At 42.8% G+C, this 19,022-nt stretch overlaps 3 protein-coding genes across 3 annotated transcripts in view; 2 read left to right on the forward strand and 1 right to left on the reverse strand.

Moving 5' to 3' along the window:
* fryb (furry homolog b (Drosophila)) overlaps positions 1–11,345 on the forward strand; it is a 35,244-nt gene extending 23,899 nt beyond the window's left edge. Inside the window, exons 3-21 of the mRNA XM_046067714.1 lie at positions 792–990; positions 1,108–1,205; positions 1,403–1,573; positions 1,913–2,053; positions 2,149–2,334; positions 2,442–2,606; positions 2,708–2,782; positions 2,909–3,079; positions 3,305–3,313; positions 3,696–3,890; positions 4,031–4,171; positions 4,262–4,476; positions 5,297–5,501; positions 5,659–5,808; positions 5,935–6,033; positions 6,143–6,226; positions 6,809–6,919; positions 8,052–8,287; positions 8,552–11,345. Coding sequence (XP_045923670.1) covers positions 792–990; positions 1,108–1,205; positions 1,403–1,573; positions 1,913–2,053; positions 2,149–2,334; positions 2,442–2,606; positions 2,708–2,782; positions 2,909–3,079; positions 3,305–3,313; positions 3,696–3,890; positions 4,031–4,171; positions 4,262–4,476; positions 5,297–5,501; positions 5,659–5,808; positions 5,935–6,033; positions 6,143–6,226; positions 6,809–6,919; positions 8,052–8,287; positions 8,552–8,810 — 2,910 coding nt within the window. The 3' untranslated portion in view covers positions 8,811–11,345. The remainder of the gene's footprint in view (positions 1–791; positions 991–1,107; positions 1,206–1,402; positions 1,574–1,912; positions 2,054–2,148; positions 2,335–2,441; positions 2,607–2,707; positions 2,783–2,908; positions 3,080–3,304; positions 3,314–3,695; positions 3,891–4,030; positions 4,172–4,261; positions 4,477–5,296; positions 5,502–5,658; positions 5,809–5,934; positions 6,034–6,142; positions 6,227–6,808; positions 6,920–8,051; positions 8,288–8,551) is intronic.
* Positions 11,346–11,685: 340 nt separating this feature from the next.
* On the reverse strand, positions 11,686–13,964 carry zar1l (zygote arrest 1-like). Its single transcript, XM_046066889.1, has 4 exons — positions 13,293–13,964; positions 12,537–12,629; positions 12,350–12,424; positions 11,686–12,125 (listed from the first exon to the last, which is right to left on the reverse strand). The coding sequence occupies exons 1-4, from the start codon at positions 13,857–13,859 to the stop codon at positions 11,982–11,984; spliced, it is 879 nt and encodes a 292-aa protein (XP_045922845.1). The 5' UTR covers positions 13,860–13,964; the 3' UTR covers positions 11,686–11,981.
* Positions 13,965–15,422: 1,458 nt separating this feature from the next.
* The window catches only part of pds5b (PDS5 cohesin associated factor B), a 28,605-nt gene continuing 25,005 nt past the window's right edge, over positions 15,423–19,022 (forward strand). Inside the window, exon 1 of the mRNA XM_046067164.1 lies at positions 15,423–15,546. The gene's annotated coding sequence lies outside the window, so the exon portion shown is untranslated. The remainder of the gene's footprint in view (positions 15,547–19,022) is intronic.

Raw genomic sequence — 19,022 nt, forward strand, 5'->3', positions numbered from 1 at the left:
CTGTGCTCTTAGGAACCTTAAGTGCAGCAGAAATCTTTTTGTAACCTTGGCCAGATCTGTGCCTTGCCACAATTCTGTCTCTGAGCTCTTCAGGCAGTTCCTTTGACCTCATGATTCTCATTTGCTCTGACATGCACTGTGAGCTGTAAGGTCTTATATAGACAGGTGTGTGGCTTTCCTAATCAAGTCCAATCAGTATAATCAAACACAGCTGGACTCAAATGAAGGTGTAGAACCATCTCAAGGATGATCAGAAGAAATAGACAGCACCTGAGTTAAATATGAGTGTCACGGCAAAGGGTCTGAATACTTATGACCATGTGATATTTCAGTTTTTCTTTTTTAATAAATTTGCAAAAATTTCTACATTTCTGTTTTTTTCTGTCAAAATGGGGTGCTGAGTGTACATTACTGAGAAATAAAATGAACTTTTTTGATTTTTGGAAAATGGCTGCAATGAAACAGAGTGAAAAATTTAAAGGGGTCTGAATACTTTCCGTACCCACTGTAATTGCATAAACAAACGTTAGGACAGAGATAAAACTAGAAACAGAAGAGTGCAAGCAATTTCTGAAAGCTGTGCTGCTCCTTACTGCCAAGTGGACCAAGTCCTAAGAAGGGCAAGAAGCTCTAAAAATGGTACCTTTTATTATATTTTTATTAAAATATATTTAATAATGTAATTCCTGTCAATGCCTCAGGATGTCAGAATGTATTTCAGGAGGACACTAAATAATACAACCAACGTCCACTTTTAGTTGAACCAAAAAAATGCTTCCCCTCCCCCCCAGGTTCCCTTAGACAGAGCAGAGAACCGTGAACGCCTAGAGAAGCTGCAGGCTCAGCTGAGGTGGAGCGGGTTCTCTGGGATTCAGCAGCTTTTGTTGAAGGGCTTCACCTCCCAGGCCACTTCTGACCTCACCTTACAGCTCTTCTGCCAGCTCACGCCTGTCTCCCGCGTGCCTGTTGTTGACAGCTCACAGTCTATAGGTGAGCATTGGGGATCACAATCATTTTCATCCTGTATCATTTTATTAGCTGACAAAGTCTGTAGTTGTTCTTTATGCTGGGTGCTGTGCAATGTTCAACCTTTTTTCTCTGTGCTAGGTTTCCCTCTGAATGTGCTGTGTCTGCTGCCACATCTGGTGCAACACTTTGGTCACCCAACTCAGTTTTGTAAGGAGAGCGCAGAAAGGATCGCACAGGTATTGGGCAACTCTTCTCTTCTCTTCCTTTGGGTTAGGTCAGGCTTTATCTGGCATTAAAGTAAGTTTGTCTAATATAAAAGTCATGACAAATAAACATGCACAGAAAAGATAAGTACAAGATTAAGACATGCAGGAGAGATGAAAAGCAATCTGCTGGCCGCCTCTCTCTCATGCTCTGTCTTTCCCTCTCTCAGGTGTGTTTGGAGGAGAAGCACACAAAGCTGTCTCATTTGGCCCATGTGATGACTCTCTATAAGACACGTTCCTACACACGGGACCCTTTCTCCTGGGTCAGTGTGGTTTGCCGCTACCTCCATGAGGCTTTCTCCGACATCACTCTCAACATGGTCACTTATATGGCTGAGGTATGTGCTGATAAATTTGGATTGCATACCTTATGTCTAGGTTTACATGGTTAGCTTTCTACCTGTTTGCCTACAAGATTAAGGCTTATGTTTGGTGGATAGTTTTAGTGAAAGTTGTTTGTGAAGTAAAGCAGCTAGTTAGTGGGGCATTTCTCCAGTCAGGTGCAGAATGGGTTCATGTTATTTTGCTGAAGGATCGCACTTTTCAGTAATCTGTTAGTTAGTAAACAATAATCTAGTCTCCTACAGTGTTAAATTGGTTATACGCCTAGTGACATTGCCCCTAAGAAAGATAAATGTTGCTTTGCCACTCACTGAACGTCTCTCTCCATATCTCAGCTGCTGGATAAAGGCCTCCCCAGTATGCAGCAGTCTCTCCTCCAGATCATCTACTGTCTGCTCAGTCACATGGACCTGACTGCTGTACAAGTCAAACAGTTCAACGCTGATGTCACAAAGACCATTGAGAAGTTTGTCCAGGTAACTGTCCTACAATACTTATTGTTATCTGCTGCTTAAATAAGGTATTCAGTGCTGTCTCTCTTATACTTTATGCTGTGTTTGTGATTCCATAGACAGTCCACTGGAAGGATGCCTTAAACATCTTGAAACTGGTGGTATCACGCTCTGCCAGCCTAGTTCATCCAGTGTACGGCCACACACAGGGTGATCTGTCCAATCTAGAGGTCAGCAGGGTGTGGGACGGTTCAGCCAAGGCTCTGCCTGGAAAAACACTGGACTTCACCTTTGACATCTCTGAGGTGAAGAAGCAACAAAAATAAAAGGACATTGACTACCACCCTCTTACGATACAATGGACTACATGTTCGTGAAAACAGTTTTATGAGGACCTGTCTCTTCTTTACAGACTCCAGTGATTGGGCGTCGGTTCGACGAGCTCCAGGGTTCAGGGGGTAGAGAAGGAAAAGCCAGAGCCATGGCCGTAACCCGGAGTACCTCCTCCACCTCCTCTGGATCCAACTCCAACACCATCCTGGTGCCCGTCAGCTGGAGGCGACCACAATTGTCTCAGGTAGAGTCACCATAGCAAAATTTTAGATCTGTTACATGTCGAGTTTATCAAAGTTTATGTCCAATCCCTTTTTGACTTTTATTTATTTCTCCTACAAACAGAAACGAACCAGAGAGAAGCTGGTGAACGTTTTGTCTCTTTGTGGACAAGAGGTTGGACTCACCAAGAACCCATCTGTAAGCTCCCACCTCTTGTCTCCTGTATTTATGGAGAGTAATGCCTCTAATTTTCGTAAGGAAGCCGATCTTTTGATGTGAACTTAACCGGTGTGAATTCCTTTTTTTTTTTTCTCTTCTCGTCAGGTGATCTTCTCATCGTGTGGCGACTTGGACATGATGGAGGTGCGGGAGAGTGGTGTGTCATCAGAGGAGGGCGGAACCAGAGAGGACACACTAGACGACACCGCCAGTGAGCAGCAGTTCAGGGTTTTCCGAGACTTTGACTTCCTGGACGTGGAGCTGGAGGACGGAGAGGTGAGATCCATATTTCACTGTTCTCATGGCCACTTTTGACCATAAATCAAGTTTAGATATTTCAATATCTGTCTCTCTTCTTCCCCTTTACCTTTAATGTGTGTTTAATTTTATCCACCTGTCTTTGTTTAACATCAGTATATTTGAAATGTATTTCTCTGTCCCTCCTCCTTGTCTGTCTCTCTGTCTAACTCTGTGTCTCTCTCTCTTCCCCTCGCTGCCTAGGAGCTCCAGGTAAGGTTTCTCACACTGAGCACTTACATTAGCTTCTATCAGCGCTGTGGTGTTGCTGGCTCCTTTGTTTTTCCACTGAAAAAAAAGCAGAGGATGATGTGCTTCATTTTGCTCTCACAGCTTGGTTGCAGAACTACCTTTCTGACAATATTACTATTTGTTATAATGGAGATAAATGATGTTGTGAAGTGTTAATGGGGGAACGATTATCATATTAAATGCAGCCTTCTCAGCATATTTTCATGCCTTGAATAACATTTTGCATCTTGTGCTTGTCATCAGACGCTCTCAGACTATTCATTATCTTAAAGGTTAATATGAAAATTCATAGTTACCTATGCCTTTGTCATCCAATGTGTATATGTGTGTGTGTTTTATCTAGGGCGAGACAGTCGATAACTTTAATTGGGGCGTGCGTCGGCGATCTCTGGACAGCACCGAGCTGGGCGACTTGTTGGAAGAGAGCCAGCACTCAGGCAGCACCCCCAGTCTGGGTCACGAGGACCCCCACGATTCAGACGAGTCCTCAGAGGAAGAGGAGTCTTCAACCAGCCAGAGCCTCTCTCACTCTCAGCTTGTGTGTAGCCTTAACTGTTGGATCAATACAACATTAACTTCCACTGAAGCCAGAATAAACCTTATTGGCAGTTATTGTAATGACCCAATTTGACAGTCAGTCAAAGTGATAGATATTCCTGTTTTGCCCTCCTGTTCCAGACTAACCCTTCTCCATCAGAGGAAACCAATCACACTGATTCTCTATCTACGTCTTACGACACATCTGCCGACCCACAATCCTTCATTGCCACCACACCGGGCCAGGGAGCGCTCCATGATGATCACAGTGGCCTACATACTGTGAGTAATAGAACACATAAACATTCATATGCACACGTGCATTTGTACCGATATATTTGTTACCCTCAGGAAAATGTAATGTCTCCTCAGGGGAGGGTGTGTGGAGATGATGAGGACACTCAGGCCCAGGACGACGACCTGTCACTGAGCGCCAACGAGCTCCCTCACGGCTCCGACTGCGGCGAGAGCTTCACCCTGGAGTTGCCGGGGCAACCTCAGGATCAGCCAAGCATTCTGGACCACAGACTCAACCCAGACTACTGCCAACCACCGCTGGACTTTCTTGACCCAAACTGCCTGCCCAGGTGAATGTGACTGACAGGAGTAAAAGAACAGGAAACAATATGGATTATTGTTTCACTGGAACTTTTATCAACTGGCAGACTGAATGACAATGGGACTAAACCTCAGTTAAACTTATTTTTAATCTGTCACAACCATGTTTGTGTATACAGCATGAGGACAGATCAGGTCATTTATCATAAGCTGCTATTCACAATGTGTACTTTTCTATACATACTTTTCTGAGACACCAATTTTCTGGCACTCATGTGTTCTTATATATGTAAACCCCAATTTGAATCCTTCATGAAAATAGACTTTGAACCTTGTGTAAGTAAGTAAATCACTAAATAGAAACACTGCTACATACGTGGGTAACATTAGGTTGCATGCGCATTAACACATGTTTTCTCATATGTTATATCCCTGCTAGTGCCATTTTCCCTTTGTTTCCACAGTTTTGTGTTGTCAGTTTATTGGCAAATTTTCTCTTGACATATTAAATGATTCCTTTTAAAGAATTCCTATTAATCCTGGCCCTTGAGGTGTATGTGCTATATTTTCTGCCCCCTGTAACCTATAAATTAAGCTAGCTTTAAAAAGAATATTGTACGTTTTAAGCGCTTTGAGTTTCCATGACAAAGCGCTATATAAATGTAATGCATTATTATTATTATTTTCCAAATACCACTTGAACCTTCAATCTAAATGGCACAGAGACAAGCACATTACCCAGCTCACATAATCCCCTGAGGTAGCTGGGCACTTGATTTTTTATATAAAGGTGAAGAGGGGAAGGTATCAAAACCTTTTTTCTCTGTACCCCCATTTCCATGGCGACAGCTTACGTGATGATGTAGATGACTTGGAAGACCTTGGTTTTCCTCCTCCCCCCTCTCCATTTTTCTCCGCCATCTTGGCAGCCTTCCAACCCACAGTGTGTGACGATGCTGAGGAGGCATGGCGTTGTCATATCAATCAGCTTGTGATTGACTCAGATGGCTCTTGTGCAGTCCACACTTTTCAAGTCTTCTCATCTCTCTTTAAGGTAAATTGCAGGGAGCATTAGTTAAAATCATATTCGTATGTTTATCCCTGTGTTCGTGACTGTGATGCTCATTTTTCTCTTAAAGCTAACTCTCATATCCAGTAGGATCTACATGTGCAACAGTACAAGAATTCCCCAGACTTTCTTTCTTTCCCAGAACATCCAGGGAAAATTCTGCCTCCTGACAACTGATGTTGCCACTTACCTCGGAGAGGGCTTAAGGGGCATCGGATCAAAGTTCCTCAGGTCCTCACAGATGCTAACCACATGCTCAGATTGTCCCACAATCTACATCGATGCTGACACGGTGAGCATTGTGGAGAAAAACAATTAACTTGAAGCATGTTGGGTCAGCCCATGGTAGCCTAAAAGTGGGAAATGGGATGTGTGCAGAATTAGTCAGGCAAGTTTCCTTTTTTTGGTCTTTTTTTAGATCATGTCCTATGGTCTCCTTGAAAAGATGAAGTTCAGTGCGCTGGAGCTGCAGGAGTACCTAGATACCTACAACACCAGAGAGGAGGCTGCTGTATCGGTAACTCAACCTCCACACGCTGTTGATACATCTGTTGTCTTCATACAAACTAATCAACAAAATATTCACGATGCCTTTTCTTGTTCCAATCCCCGCTATTTTCCTTCAGTGGCTGAGGAACTGTAAGGACACATTTCCGAGGTGCCCCGGCGACAGCGTGGTGACCTGCCAGCCTGGAGACTCAGAGGAGAAGGTAAAGGCAACTTGTTAACATGTTATAGAGTTCACAGGCTCAACATGTGGGTAACTTCTTCACGTGTGCTTTGCATTTCTGTTTCTCTTTGCGTCTTTGATTTTGTCACACTGAAATGTTTGCTGTCTTTGCATGTTCTCCATGTGTTATCTAACCTTTTACCCCTTTGCCGCCAAGAACAACGGAAGATTTAAAGTTGCTGGGTTTTATACACTCTTGACTAATTCTGGGTAGCTTGACTATGAATAGTGGTGGTTTATACTGTGCTGTGCATGTGTTTGATTGACGCTTTGTCTTCCTCTCACCTCACTCTGACGCCCTAACATGCTCTCTCGCTGTCTAGCAAATGGAGTCTCTTGCAGTAAGTTCTCTTTCAAGTTTCTTCACTTCACTGCTGTAGATTCCTCTTAAATAAACTGCTTAATTTACTTTGCACCAGACAACAAGCTAGTCGTGTTGTTGTGTGTTTGCATGTGTGTGCATATGTGGTGTGTGCTTTTGAGAACGTGTGACTGTTATCATGTCTTGTTTGTTCTCTACTTCTGATGAATCTGACCCTGTTTCTTCTTTAATGTCTTCTAGCAACTGGAGCTTTGTCAGAGGCTCTACAAGCTGCACTTCCAGCTTCTCCTACTCTTCCAGTCGTACTGCATGCTCATTGGTCAAGTTCATGCCATCAGCTCTGTGCCTGAGGTGAGCCAAATCATACTTCATAAAGACATCATTTACACTTTTAACAATGCAAGCTATTTTATTGGTTCTCTTGAGCATACGTGAGAAGATTCACTATGCAAGTAATCTGTAGTCAGAATCAAATAGATTAAACACCAATGGTGTGGATGTTTTTCTGCTTGACAGTTGGATGTGGAAAGAATTATGTTCCATGATTAACAAAGTCAAAGTCAACTTTATTGTCAAATCTACCATTCACAAGGCACACAGAGGATTGAAATTGTGTTTCTCTCATGACCCACTGTGAATACTAGATGAGAAAGAAGAAGAAAAACAATAATTTACAAATTCAGTGCAACAATTGTCTAAAATACTGTCTGCAGCTAAACATTTAATGTAAAGGTATCCATCAGGTTAAACAATTCTTGGCTGATTTGATTGATAGGAATTAGAGCTTGACTGATGCTGGATTTGTCTATCTATACTGATATCTGGACGTTCATATTTAAACACATGACATCAACATTTTTGATGAGAATCCTTAAGATTTGGCTTTGTGTACTGAGTGGGACATTCTTCAATTAAAAACAAAAAAAATACTTGTCAGTGCTCACTGGTGAACAAATTTAATAGGGACACTGTATTTATGTGATGCAATTTCTTCTCACTTGTTACTTATCAACCACCATACTGTTTAATAAAATCTCTGTGATATACTGCATATAACTGTAATACATATTCTGATATTTAACAGTGACAAATAAAAAGAACGTACTGTATAGGTCCATGAAGGGCAAATGCACTTTTACAGACTTGACCATTTATTAGGTTCCAACACTGTTGAAGCAGCATTATATTTAAAACAAAACAATTTTATATAACAGCTTTAAGCACAAGTTGGTTGGCACTCAGCAGCACATCAGGAGTGCAACATTAGATTTTCTTGAATACAAGATACATAATGAATCCACTCAAATGTTAACATCCATGTGTGTAAAGGTGCCACCAAATTAAGACCTAAAGAAAACTGTTTTCCGTGCTGCTAGCTTCTAAAGTAAATCATGAGTATTGGATCAAATAAACAGTCCTTCTGTGATTACTTTAAAAGCTCAAACACCACTCAGCCGCCATCTGTTTCCTTCCCACCTCAAAGCTGCTGAACATGTCTCGGGAGCTCACTGATCTGAAGACCAGCCTGCAGGCAGCGGAGGCGGCTGTAGCCAGCGACCTAGAACTCAAACACTTGACCCACACTCACGCACACGCAACCCAGGTGGCGGCCATGGTTGTGCCCAGCTTCCCAACCTCGGAGGCGGCTGTGCAGGCCATACTGGAGTGCCTTAAGAACCACGAGTTCACAAAAGCCGTGCGCTACATCCAGGAGTGCAGGTGAGTAACAATCAAACATCAGTTAGACTGCATTGAAACCACTACTCTTTAATGGTTTTTCATCCCATCCCAATCCATCCCAAGTGCTCAGTAGTGTAAGAAACTATTGGACAGATTATGTGTTTAATCGTTGTTGAAGATAAACATTTGCTTTATATAGCTGCAACACTAACTGTTGTAATTGGACCTACAGTCTTCACATGCACACATTATGTCCACCGATCACACTGACTCATCACACCTTCTTTTTTATCTGCTTTTCAGGAGGCAGTGGCCCACCGGCGTGTTTGGTGGCAGCTCAGAGAGCGAGGTCCAGACACTGCTCAATGTCTACTTTCGCCACCAGACGCTGGGCCAGACCGGCACCATCGCCCTGGTTGGTTCTCGCCAGGACCTCAGCCTGATCTGCTCCAAGCTGCTGGAGCTCAACGGGGAGATCCGCGACATGATCCGCCGCGCCCAGGGTTACCGGGTCGTCACAACCTACCTCCCCGACTCCAGTGCCTCCGGGACAAGTCTCTGACAGGAGCTCAGGAGCCCCCCACCCCCTCCTTCCCCGCCCTTGCCTCCCCCGTCGCTCCAACCGCTGACCCTTCCAAAACCATCTCCACATCCCTCACTGCCATCTCAGCCTGCTCTTACAAAGGAGGCCCAGCACCCACATACATGGCCCCTGCCTCCTCCAGTGGGTCTGCTGCCCCAGCTGCACAGCTCCAGACAGCTACCTGCTTACCGCCCTGCCCAACCGCAGACCCATATTTAGACAGGGATCCAAACCTTTCAACGCTCTCCTCATCCTCATCCACTTTAAACTCTGACACGTCTTTGCTTGATTTTCCCAAACCCCCTGATCTGTTCTCATCACACAGCTGCTCAAACACACCAGGCCAACCGGATTTTACACTGCCGCACACGCAAGAGCCAAGGAGGAGTTACCTCGATGAGAACACTAACCTTTATAATCCCTTCAGAGGACATTCATCACACAGTTCTCCTCTGTTACATTTACACAGCAGCAAACACCTGATACCATCTCTTACGTCTAACATGCTCCTGACTGTAGCCTCAGAACCCACCTTGCTCACATACTCTGACACACACACATCACCCATTCCCCCTCGGGGCTCGCATCTTCCCCATTTCCCCCGTTCTCCATACAAACATTCAAGCACATCCCTGATTCTATCCCCGGGCTATGACACGGTCTTAACCCACAGCCCTGCCCCGTCTTCATCCCTCCTCCCTTCCCCACCTCCCCCTCCCTGTCCCACCGGCCCAGAAGAGGCTACAGCATGGGGTTGTTGTTGCTCCCTCGGTGGCGCTACTTCGCCCTTATCTCGCTACCTGGGGAAGGTGGGGCACGCTGCCCTGCCCCTATTGAAAGTAGGGGGGCTCCTGAATGCTGAACCGTCAGACGTCCAGACCTGAGACGTAACCTTACCAAGCCAGAGGACCTAAGGAGCTTTGACATTTATGAATCCAAATGCCTGAACTTGAGCAAATGCTTAAATCTGAAAAAGATAATGACTTCCTAGACATACCCACTACAGATGGCTGCCTGCTGATAAAGATGACCTGATGTGATCTATCCGAACACTAGCTTCGCTTTACGGCCACATGTAGTAAAATCGATGTCCTCTTGGTTTAAGCCCTGCTTGATGGTAATCTCTCAGCCTGTTATCTGTTCTGCACATGAGGACCTTGGATTTCTAACTTGCTTCCCAGGGGAACTCCAGACCTGATTGAACTTGATTGACTGTTGCTGCCTCCTTCAGGAAGGACGTAGTTTGCTGGTAGTATCACCAGAGACAGTGAGGAAACTACCCGTGACATTACGTAACATCACTGGTAGAGTTTTCGCTATTGCACTAAATGGAGTTTTGGTATTAGTTTTTAAATCAAATGTTACAGAAAGGAGGTAATGTTTTTGTTTGTTTTGTTACTGTGAGAGAAGAGCATGTGACTTTCACTGAGAAGGAAAAGGCCAAAAGCTGGATTTTCTTTTCTCTCCTGATGTGTCTACTGTTTTGAGACCTCCTTTTGGAGGAAATTGTGCAATGCATGACCCAGTTGAATGCTTTCTACTGTACTAGTGTCCCTTTCAGCTCCCCTAACTGCTAAAATTCACTGACTCCTAAAAGTCTGACCTCTCCAGACTGACTGAAAAGACTGATCGACAAAGAGCGGATGCAGAACATTCAAGCGTAATTCCTCATGCTGCCCTTGCTCTGTTTATATTCTGTACCAGTGAATCAGCTCGTCTCCCGACTACTGTTGTAAACATTGGTAGACTAATCATGCCATCATCTGTGCACTCCTCTGTGGCTAGTGGTATCATCATTAGCGAGTGTACACACTGTATATTTCTCACTGTAACACGTCGACCTTGTGTGTTCACATGCCAAGAGGACGGTGCATGTACTATATAAACTCAAATATTGTCTGTCTGTATACTGATACTAGTTATGGGCATACAACCGTTGTAGCATATGTTAGTGTGTGGTATGTAGTTACCTTACACGTAAGGGAAATGCTGACATTCAGCACTCATTGATGTTCAAAACAAAACCTGTGCTACTACTGAAGTCGCAACGCTTCCTGTCGTCAGCCCTTTTGTGACTCCCCCTCGTTTCCACTCTAGAAGTTGTTTGCTGTACAAATATCTTTTTCCTATTTATATCTGATCAGCTATAAAATCAACACTCATTTGACTTAGTTTTTATATTGATGTTCTCTCAAATCAAACTGCCATGCATGCATCTTCTGTGTACTGTATGGAGTGTTTGAAATATTTATTAACAAAATCATATTTTATCTGAAAGATGTGTTTGTTTGGTGTACAAAAGGGAGCTTTAAGCTCATGCGGGTATGTGTTTTCTTTTCCTTTGTGTGGGAGAATGTTTGTGTGCATGCCAAACAAGAAATTGCACATTTTTAAAGCTTTTTAGATCAAGACTGTAGTTTCCCCCTCCTTGTAAATACTTTTACAGCCTTTGTGAAGTTGTTTTGAGTTGATACTCTGTACAAGTTAGTGTCAAAGTAAAAGACATTAAAATTATCTCTTGTTTCACTTAAAATCCCCTCACACACTTAAAGATTGGCTCTGCATTAACATACCAATTTAAAATTTAGAAAGTCATTTGTAAGCATTGAACATCTTGTGTTTAGCCTCCACTGACCTTTATGCTTATTATTGAAACTAAAGTGCTGAACATAATTTCTTAGTAAAGACCATTTGTTTTGCCAATTAGATGATGCTGAAAGTTTCAAGCAGCACCAGTCAAACCAAACTGAGCTACTGGAAGCTCTGAAAGATTGTGCCACGTTCTGAAGGTCAAGGTTTTAAATGAACGAGCGCATATTCAACTACAATAATTTTTCGAACTTTCGAGATGCAATGTGTTTATTTCATAAGCTTTATTTCTTTATACAAAAATATTTTTTAATGTTTAGTTAAGCACCGTGATTAATGAAGGGACAGACTTTGAGACGCTGCTTCAAATAAACAACCAAGGCAGAGATTCATCTACTCGCTGGTAGGAGAATAAGGGACTCTCCAAGTACATTACTGGAGGCAACTTCCATTTGAGACATCCAGGTACTAGATGTCTGCTGACATGGGGTGAAGGCAAGCGCCATCAGATGAGCCTTGAGGAATGTGTGATTCCAGACCGGAGCCAACGTGCAGGGCAGCTCAGACAATGTATTTGAAGCTGTAGGTGGCATCACAGGACAGCTTCGTGCCCTTGCAACGACAACACAGGTCCTGGCGGTGAGGCCTCTTCATGTTAATGTGCCGCTGCTTCTTCTCGCAGCTGCAGCAAGTCTGAGAGCAACCCTGGTACAGAGGGGAGGAAACTGTAAGATCAGAGGAGGTTTCTGACCCCTGTTGAAGGATGCCACAGTTTTAAAGAAACTAAAAACAAACCGAGTTTACCTGGTTATTAAAACCATGCACTTACATCTAATCATCAACATTAGGTGTAATGTTTGGGGACAACTGGAAAGCACCAAATCACACTGTGATTCAATCGTGTTACTGCAGTTCTTTAGTAAATATACCTTGCAGAGGATGGACTCCACTCTGTAGGGATTAAATCCCACCTGACACTTCCGACAGAGCTGCTTGTAGTACACCTGGCAAAGTATAAAAAGATATATCTGAATTCTTACTATGAATGCAGTTTTTGCAGAATATAAATTAGTTCATGCTAAACCAGATATTGCAGTAAACAACAAGACCACTTACCTTACTGGTTCCAGAGATGCACCACACATAAGCACTCTCCCACCGGATGTTACACTTTTTGCAGTGGAAAAAGCCATACCTCTGCTCTAGGAACTAAAAAAAAAAAAATCATCGAAATCATTTGAGTGCAGAGAACACAGGTGTGTTGTGCAGGAAACAAACGCTAGTGCCTGAAAGTCCCAAAGTTTCCACAGTAGTCTCCAGGTTTTCTGTGTGCCTTTAATGAAATCTATCCATTCATTTCTTGTACTGCAAACTAATTCTGCAGTTTATTCTGTTTTAAAGCATTTTAGTTTATTCTGGTCTCCCATTTTATTTTAACCCTCTTAAATCCTATATAAGTAACTTTACATTGCTCAAGTTTTTTCTCGCCTTGTTATAATTAAGTGTATTTAGATCCAGCACTAGGCTATATCCCATACTGACTCAACATGACAGGGGCCTTATTAAGGTGAGGTGATGTTGAAGCCTTGCATGGGTTGTATCAAATCTCATTTTAAGACCTTCATTATTTCAGTTTTTTGCGTATGTTATGCAGCTTTCTAGGTTAATGTATTAAATTACCACACAGCATGTCTAGGCCCTGGAAGCATTCCAGTGTACACAAAGCACTGAGAGTTGGAGGAAAGGGGGGCTTGAGAGGTGGCCAGCAGCTTCTTAGGTTTCTAATTTGTAATGTAGGAGTAGTTAGCAGTGGAAATGTGTGAATCCAGGGAGAGCTCGTTCCCTTCGGGGTTTCTCGACGCAGAAACCCACCTGAAAGTTGGACCCCTTTGAAGACCGGTGGAAGGTCGTCTTGAAGTCCTTCACCGTGTCCTCGCCGCTTTGATCCGTCTCAGCATTATTGTCAGACTCGGCCTGAGCCGCTCCTTCACTTTCACCGTCACCGCAGAGTTTCTTCATGAAGATCCTGCGGTCAAACACCGGCGAGTAGATGGAAACGGGCCTCAGGAAGCGCAGGTTGTTCACCGGCGGTGTGTTGTACACAGCCTTCAGGTCCGGCTTCAACAGATCCGGGCTGTTGGGGGGCTTCGAGGACGCGGAGTGGTCGCCCTCCAAGCAGAACAGTGTCTTGGGACCAAGCGAACACTGGACGATTTTATCCACCTTGGCATTGACCTGCACGCCGCACTCTCTGGTGTTTTCTCTCTTGAGCGGCGGGGGCAAACTGGGGCTGACTTGAGACAGGATCACCTTGCAGAGCTCCAGGTAGTTGAGACCCTGGGGGATCATGAAGCGGCCCTCTCTCTTTACCCAGCTGCTGTCTTGAGCCGGGGGAGCGCAGACATTGTATTGTGGAAACGTGGGCAGGAACCCATCCATCCTGGAGCCATGAAACCGGTCCAAGTTTATCCTGCTGGGATTTAAACAGTTGCCTTCTTGCAGCACTAATTGGTTGATTGAGAACAGGGGCGCGCGAGCGCTAATTTAGAGCTCAGCTTTAAGGATGATATTGTGTTCCCACAGAAAATAACCAGTAACGTCACTCACAACCACAGAGACATGACAAGCTCAGGATCTATTACACAATCAGAGCCACGGTCCTCTTATAGAATTACTGCTAATGTCTTAAATGGTACGATTCAGTAATAGCCTACTAAAAATTATTGTAATTTCAAATAATAGGATTTAATTCGCATGGTTTTAGTCAGATGTTCACGGTTATTGATATTTGTTAGGGAAATGATATTAAGATTCACCAAGCTCTCATTTAATTAAGAGCAGCAGTTCAAAAAGAGGCAATCTGCCTTTTTACCTGCACTATAAACAATTTTAACTACATTTGCTTTCAAGGTTTCAACACATTTACTCGCTGATTGTGCTAAATATGAATGTATTTCTATTGTTCTGCAGAGTAGTGCTTTTAGATTATAGTGCAATATCTGAAACATTATATTGGAGCTCCCCCTATAGTTCATATTGGCCAGAGACCCGAGCAAGTAGCTGATCTTTGGGAGATCATGTTCTGTAAACTAGTATGGCAATGACCTTTGTAGCAGTTTAAATTCACAGAAGAATCAAGAAAGCAAGCAACTCTGCGTAAAGGGACAAGTATAACCGAAGTAAATGCACCTGTATGAAGGAGGAAAAGATTTTCCTCTAAAAGTGTCATATGACACTAGGTTAGCAGGAAAGGGGAAAATGAATGGCTCCATGGTAGCCTGAGATGTAGCCGATAAAAGACTGCTTGAGTAGACTGACTTGATAAAATGCCCTTTTATTGGCAGACAAATCTTTAAATATGAATAGCACTATTAGGAAGCGGCTGTGGATTATGGGTTGTAAATAAAGTATACGCTGAAGAAACATGAATGTCACCCTAATGAGAACATTGTGTTTATTGTCTCCCTGTCTCATTTATGCGCTCATTATCCCACACACGAAAAAAAAAAAAAAAAACTCATTTGAAACACACACTGTTGGTGCGTTCAAGTACTGAGCGAAAGAACAGAACCCAACAAAGCAGTGAAGGCAGCTGTCAAAATGACACTTCGTGATGCAGGACTTGCTTGTTTGGTATTCTCAGTGTCTGTTCAGTGTCTGTTTAAAGTGAAGGCTATAGTCTAATGTTTTTACATGAATCATTTTAACATTAAGTAATGCACTTTGTTTTATCCATAATTTGCAACTGTCTGTATGCATTGCTGAATTTACTAAAATTTTACTAGGATATATTCACACACATTATATGATATAACATTTGGTAAAAAAAAAAAAAAACACGCTTTAAATTCTACAAAAAAGAAAACTATGGTAGCCTATGTAATTCTCCCTCAATATCAAACTATCCATTCTCTGCCATGTATTTTTCATGCATCGCAGAGTAATACGAGCATCACTCGAAGGACCCACCAGACCTACATGGTCTCGCTCTATAGGTGGCGCTACACCCTCAGTGATGGCTTTCACCCACGGGCACTGAATCTATACATATTGGCGCCATTTTGGAGCTAGGAGGGGGAAGAGAGCTGCAGAAGAGGACACGATTGATCACAATTCACCGTAACAGGTAAGAAAATGCACAAATAAGCGGACGCTTTTTATTGAAACGCGGCAATATTTTTAGGTGCTGCTGCTAAAAACGATGTGTAACCCGGGATGTGTCCACGGAGCAGCCAGGTTTCCAGCGCTAATAGGTGGAGCGCAGCCCGCCTTGCCCGCCTGTGTTCTCGGCAGCCGTGTCCCGATTCACAGCGCTGGTTGACCTGGTCCTGCGGCGCAAAATGGTTAGCTTGTAAAATACTAGCCCGTTTCCTAGGTTTAATATCGCAGAAGCACTATCAAACAGTTACTGGACCTGGTTGTATGATCGGTGTGGGGATATCGATAACGATATAACGGTAGTTAGCCGGGGTGTTTTGTTCAGTGCAACGTGAATATCCGTCCGCCCTCTGTCACTGAGATTGCTGCTGCTGCTAACGTTAGCTCGATTGTGCTAACGAGCTAGCTAGCGACAGCTAACTAGATTAGCCACGGTCAACATTACAGCAACAAGGCAGCCTGGCTGTACCAGAGTCCCTGGCCTTGTCATGCCGGTGTACTATAACAATAAGCACCTCTATTTATAAAATATGTTGCTCTATCTGCTAACTAACGTTTACTTAAGTTAATTGTGTAAATAATTAAACCTAGCGCGGATAGTAACTGTGATTTATTATGAGGTAATTGTATACGGCGCCTTGCGTTTTGCAGCGTAAATGGTTTATTTAACTTAGTGGTGTAATGCGACTGCATAATTAATAGATTTACGAGATATCAAGGCAATATGTTATTTTTTTTTTCTGAGGACGACGTGATTGAAAGCAGCACACATGGTCTCTTGTTACTAAAACGTTAGCAAACAACAAAAGGAGCGAGGGAGTAACGTTAGAGGTTTGTAGAAAGCTCAAAGACAGGAGGAGCTATTTGTAAAATTGGACACTGGGTGGAATTTGATAAACTTGAGTGAGGACAGTTGTCCCCAGGGTGCTGCAGTGCATTTGTTTTGACAGTTATCAGCCTGTGAATATTGAATCTGTCACTGCAGATTGGTCAGGTTGTAAGAGTCTGATTAAATATTAAAATTAGTAGTTTGTTACGTTATAACGCTTGAAATCAGTACATTTCATGAAGAATTTTCTAAAAAGCCAAGATTGAATTTAATATATTGATTTATGTTTAATACATAATAGCAGTATTGTGTTTCAGCTTGTAGCAAATCTTTTCAGATGGCTGTGCATAAAACCACTTGGACAAATTTCCCATCAGGAGGGAACCACTTAACTAGCAGAGTTTATTTCTGGATTTGGTAATTAATTAATTTTCCAGCTTTCTAGATCTAGTGCAACCTGTGACCCTTCAACTTTTACTTATTTACCAACTAAAAGTAAAATTGAGCAAAATTATGTTTGGTCAGATCCTTGGTCTACAAAGCAACAATGGTCGTCTTTAGTTTGGGATTTGTGGTGGTTTTCTTGTGTTGAATGGGTACAGAGGAAGACAAATGTCTGCGCTGCCTGATAAGTGTGGACATGTGTTTCAGCTGTGTGTCTTGTTTCTAGATGGCTTTCCTTACAGTGTGGCATCGTTTTAGATTTTTACTTCAACCTCGTTGTCTCACTCCGTCCTCCCCTACTTCGCTGTTGTTCCTGGCCGGCCTTCACTGGTTTGATCGAGACATGCTCTGTTTAGGAAAATTAAACTTTTTTTGACACTCCGTTCCTGTTCAGGCGGCTTCCCCCTCTTTGTGTTTTTGTGAGTGCCCATAGGGAGGTCATTGAGTTTGCCCTTACAACCAACTGGTGTCCAGGCCAATCTGTGTTTGCTGACAGTCGCTCTCTTCCCTGTTGATCGCCCACAGGGTTAAAAACAAAGGATGTCTGTGTCAAGGTCCAAATTAAGTTAGAGGGAACTGCTCCGAGTCTTCATATTTCTGCTGGCAGGAGTTAGCAGCGGACAGATAGACAACCTTGGTGGGGGGCTTAATGTGTTTTACTGTGATAAACCAGTAATGAGCTGAAATGAGAGGTTTAGTGCAGGGTAAAGCTTGCCCCAAGTGTGATTATTTACTGCTGCTTCTTAGTTAAAGTGAAATATTCCCTGGTGGATGGTAACCAGACAGACCCCCTGGCTTGAGAAAGACTCTACTCTGACTGGCTGCCAGAGTGCTCTCTGTGTCAGTGTGGTAGAGCAAGAAAGAGAGAGATGGACTCAAACTTGGCAGCAGCTGTGGGGTGGAAAAGAAGGTCAGAATGAGCGAATTGGCGGCAAGCCATTGTCCAGTGTGTGTGTGTTTATAAAAGCTGAAGTACAGCTGCAGAAAATTGTTTGGTTGTAATTCAAAACTCTACATCAAGCCCAGCAAGCGCTTTTTTGTCAGATGGCAGACCTACTGACCCAGACTGCTTCATAATAATCAATTCTCCTTTGGTGATAAAAGCAACATAAATTGTGAGAAGTCACAAACGGTAGTTACAGAAGAAAAGTTGTCTGTTTGTTCATTATTCATTCACACTATATATGTTGTGAACGGTAGTATGAACTTCTTCTGCTGAGTCCCCTGGGAGAGGTGGGTTTTTGTGGAATGAGAGATTCACAGTTTTGAAGTCATGCTTTCCGCTCCTGCTTTTTGGCTTTCTATGAAACTACACCAGTTGACCTCTTTACAGCATTTTACTGCAGTTATATCTCAGGGGTTAAAATGAGATGACAAGTTTGTTACTGACTGAAAGCGAAGAGCTCATGTTTGTCATTTCCTTCTTTGAAATATAGATTCTTATTTAAATACTGAGCATGACAGTGTTGCGGAAGGACATTAAAAACTAAACATGAAGTAACGATATGTAGGGCTTATAATTAATTGTTTTGTCTATAAAATGTTAGAAAATAGAGAAAAATGCTCATTATAACTTCTCACAGCCCAAAGTGCCATCTTCAGATGTTTTGTTTTGTGCAAAACAAAGATGACAAAGATATTTTGATCACTATAGTGTACAACAAAGTAAAACATCAAATCCTCATATGAGAATCTGTTTAAACGGTTGTTCAGGTATCAAAATAGCTGATTAACTCAACTAATTGATATGTCAACTGTGTGTATCTCTGGATTATTTGACAGGACGGCTTGGGAGACTGTTTTCTGTACTGTTTGAATTAATGCCTTCAAATCTAAGAGGTGCTATAAATTCTCAAGTGAAGCTGTGTAATCATCACAAAGAACAGAGTTTCATGAGTCTACAATTAGCTTTTTCACATAATATATTTTACGTGAATAGCTGGAACTCTAATTTAGATAGATATAGAGCTGGTTAACAATCTGGAAAAAGCAGAGGTGTGTGTGTGTGTGTGTGTGTGTGTGTGAACAAACCTACAACCCAATAAATGCCATGCGGTTGGAATTTGTTGGGAGCTGTTTTTTAACTTTAAGTTGTGGCTTGCCAAAAGAAAGAAATGCAGTTTACCACATTCTTTCCAGATGTTTATCCAACAAGTGTCCAAATCCCTGAT

This window comes from Micropterus dolomieu, linkage group LG13 (genome assembly GCF_021292245.1).
Source record: "Micropterus dolomieu isolate WLL.071019.BEF.003 ecotype Adirondacks linkage group LG13, ASM2129224v1, whole genome shotgun sequence".
Lineage (NCBI taxonomy): Eukaryota > Metazoa > Chordata > Actinopteri > Centrarchiformes > Centrarchidae > Micropterus > Micropterus dolomieu.

Excerpts from the sequence above, each read along its gene's own strand:
- zar1l (XM_046066889.1), bottom strand. The coding sequence starts at position 13,859 with ATGGATGGGTTCCTGCCCACGTTTCCACAATACAATGTCTGCGCTCCC. Across the intron at positions 12,630-13,292 it reads CAAAGGGGTCCAACTTTCAG|TTCCTAGAGCAGAGGTATGG; the intron begins GTGGGTTTCTGC and ends TTTTTTTTTTAG. Across the intron at positions 12,126-12,349 it reads TGGAGTCCATCCTCTGCAAG|GGTTGCTCTCAGACTTGCTG; the intron begins GTATATTTACTA and ends CCTCTGTACCAG.